Source organism: Otolemur garnettii, unplaced genomic scaffold (genome assembly GCF_000181295.1).
Source record: "Otolemur garnettii isolate 467f Iridium unplaced genomic scaffold, OtoGar3 scaffold00211, whole genome shotgun sequence".
Classification (NCBI taxonomy): Eukaryota; Metazoa; Chordata; class Mammalia; order Primates; family Galagidae; genus Otolemur; species Otolemur garnettii.
The window spans coordinates 1,896,232-1,898,630 of NW_003852606.1; the positions used below are offsets into that span (position 1 = coordinate 1,896,232).

At 54.4% G+C, this 2,399-nt stretch overlaps 1 protein-coding gene across 3 annotated transcripts in view; it reads left to right on the forward strand.

Annotated features, from left to right (window-relative positions):
• RASIP1 (Ras interacting protein 1) overlaps positions 1-2,399 on the forward strand; it is an 18,956-nt gene that overhangs the window by 10,701 nt on the left and 5,856 nt on the right. For 2 of the 3 annotated variants that reach the window (XM_023507931.1, XM_023507930.1), the window contains exons 5-8: positions 171-824; positions 1,519-1,556; positions 1,789-1,940; positions 2,045-2,160. In XM_023507931.1, coding sequence (XP_023363699.1) covers positions 171-824; positions 1,519-1,556; positions 1,789-1,940; positions 2,045-2,160 — 960 coding nt within the window. The remainder of the gene's footprint in view (positions 1-170; positions 825-1,518; positions 1,557-1,788; positions 1,941-2,044; positions 2,161-2,399) is intronic. The other variant, XM_003801514.3, reaches the window with a different exon arrangement.

The window sequence follows — 2,399 nt, forward strand, 5'->3', positions numbered from 1 at the left end:
TGGAGATGGGGCTACTTATGGTCCTGTGGGAATCCAGGAAATCTCCTTGGAAGTATTCATTCAAAGGAGGTGTGGCATGCAAGGGTTGATTACAGGAAAGCGATCTTGTATATGCAAGCGTCCATTCCTCTAGGAGTGGTGTCCTTAGCGCACCTTCGTTTTCTCTCCAGGACTTCGTGGTATATGTGATGACAAGGGAGCAGCACGTGTTCGGCCGGGGCGGGAACTCATCCAGCCGAGGAGGGTCCACAGTCCCGTATGTGGACACCTTCCTCAACGCTCCTGACATCCTGCCTCGTCACTGCACAGTGCGCGCGGGCCCTGAGCCCCCTGCCATGGTGCGCCCATCCCGGGGTGCTCCGGTCACACACAATGGGTGCCTCCTGCTGCGGGAGGCCGAGCTACACCCAGGTGACCTCCTGGGGCTGGGCGAGCACTTCCTATTCATGTACAAGGATCCCCGCACTGGGGGTTCCAGGTCGACGCGGCCGACATGGCTTCCAACGCGTCCTGGGGCCACGCCACCAGGCCCGGGCTGGGCCTTCTCCTGTCGCCTGTGCGGCCGAGGCCTGCAGGAGCGCGGCGAGGCGCTGGCCGCCTATCTGGACGGCCGCGAGCCAGTCCTGCGCTTCCGGCCGCGCGAGGAGGAGGCGCTACTGGGTGAGATCGTGCGTGCCGCGGCCGCTGGCGCGGGAGACCTGCCACCGCTTGGACCCGCCACGCTGCTCGCGCTGTGCGTGCAGCATTCGGCCCGGGAGCTGGAGTTGGGCCACCTGCCACGCCTGTTGGGCCGCCTGGCCCGGCTCATCAAAGAGGCGGTTTGGGTGAGTGAGCGCCTCCGACGGCCGACCGGCCCCACCTGTGCCCCAAGTCCTTTCTTCAGCTTCCACCATCCCACCTTGAACCTTCTTTCATATTCTCCCATAATGAGAAAGGCGCGGGGTAACAGCTGGGGTGCTGTGGGATGCTGGGAGTTGTGGAGAGAGGGCAGTACCCACTTTTGGAGATAGTGGAAGAAACCCTAGTGGGAAATCGGGTGAGGGGAGATCCGATTGGATGAGAAGCTGGGAGAGACCATTGTGAGAAGTGAAGAGGGCAGCCCATGGGCCTGGAGCTTGGAGCAAGAATGTCAAGATCATTCTTGGAGGCAGGGAGAGTAAAGCCATTGGATCTATTGATGGGGTTGCTAGGAAGAAACCATTCAGTGTGGGGCACAGGTTCCATCCTGTTGAGCTAGGGCCTAGTCAGAGAGAAGCTCAGAGAATTTCTTGGGGGTAAAAAGAAACTCCATTTGAGTAGAAGAGGACCTGTGTGAGAGAGACTACTTCTGATCATAGGGATGTGTGTTTTAAAAGCTAAGAAGAGGGAGACACTATTCTGAACCTTGAGATTAGAGTCCATCTGAAAAGTGGGGAGAGTCTCTGTCAAAAGGTGTTTCCAGAAAAAACAAGATCTTATTAACTCATAGGCCCTTCAGTGAATCCTTCTCCTCTTAACCCTGATCTTACTGTTTCATAGGAAAAGATTAAGGAAATCGGAGACCGTCAACCAGAAAAGTAAGAGAAATTCTGAGCAGAAAGGGCTGGAGGGATGCAGGGGCTGGGATCTCCATCCACTTTTGTGTTCACACCATGCATGTCTTAGCTCAAGTTTCTGCTCCTCTTTGGGACTTAGCCTGTCCATCTGTGAAGTGGGGTTTAGTCTTGGTCTCCTACTTAGACTTAGATCATGTCTGGACACTTTGATAAGAGTTGGGCTGCAATCACGAAGTCCTTCCTCTTTCCCCAGCCACCCTGAGGGGGTCCCTGAGGTACCCCTGACTCCTGAGGCTGTGTCTGTGGAGCTGCGGCCACTTATGCTATGGATGGCCAATACTACGGAGCTGCTGAGCTTTGTGCAGGAAAAGGTCTTGGAAATGGAGAAAGAGGCTGACCAGGAGGGTGAGCTCTGACCCAGGTTCAGGCCTGCCTAAACCCCATTACTCCCTACACCTGGAGACCTGGGCTTCTGGCTGCCAGCCTCTGGATCTCCCTCTCACCCCCAGGCCTGTCCTCAGACCCACAGCTCTGCAATGACTTGGAATTATGTGATGAGGCCATGGCCCTCCTGGATGAGGTCATCATGTGTACCTTCCAGCAGTCTGTCTACTACCTCACCAAGGTTGGCCTTTCCTCTTGCTTCCTGTTTGATAGAGCATCACTTCCTGTTTAAACTACCTTGTATTGCTCTGATGTCACTTCCTATCTGACTCAAGATTTCTTGCTTCTCTGACATGACATCACATCTTACCCCAGCACTTTGCTATTGTAACTTCACTTCCTATTTGAGCTTACGTTGCTTCATGCCTTTCTGGCTTTATTATTGTCTTTGCGATTATCACCTCTTTTTTTTTTTTTTTT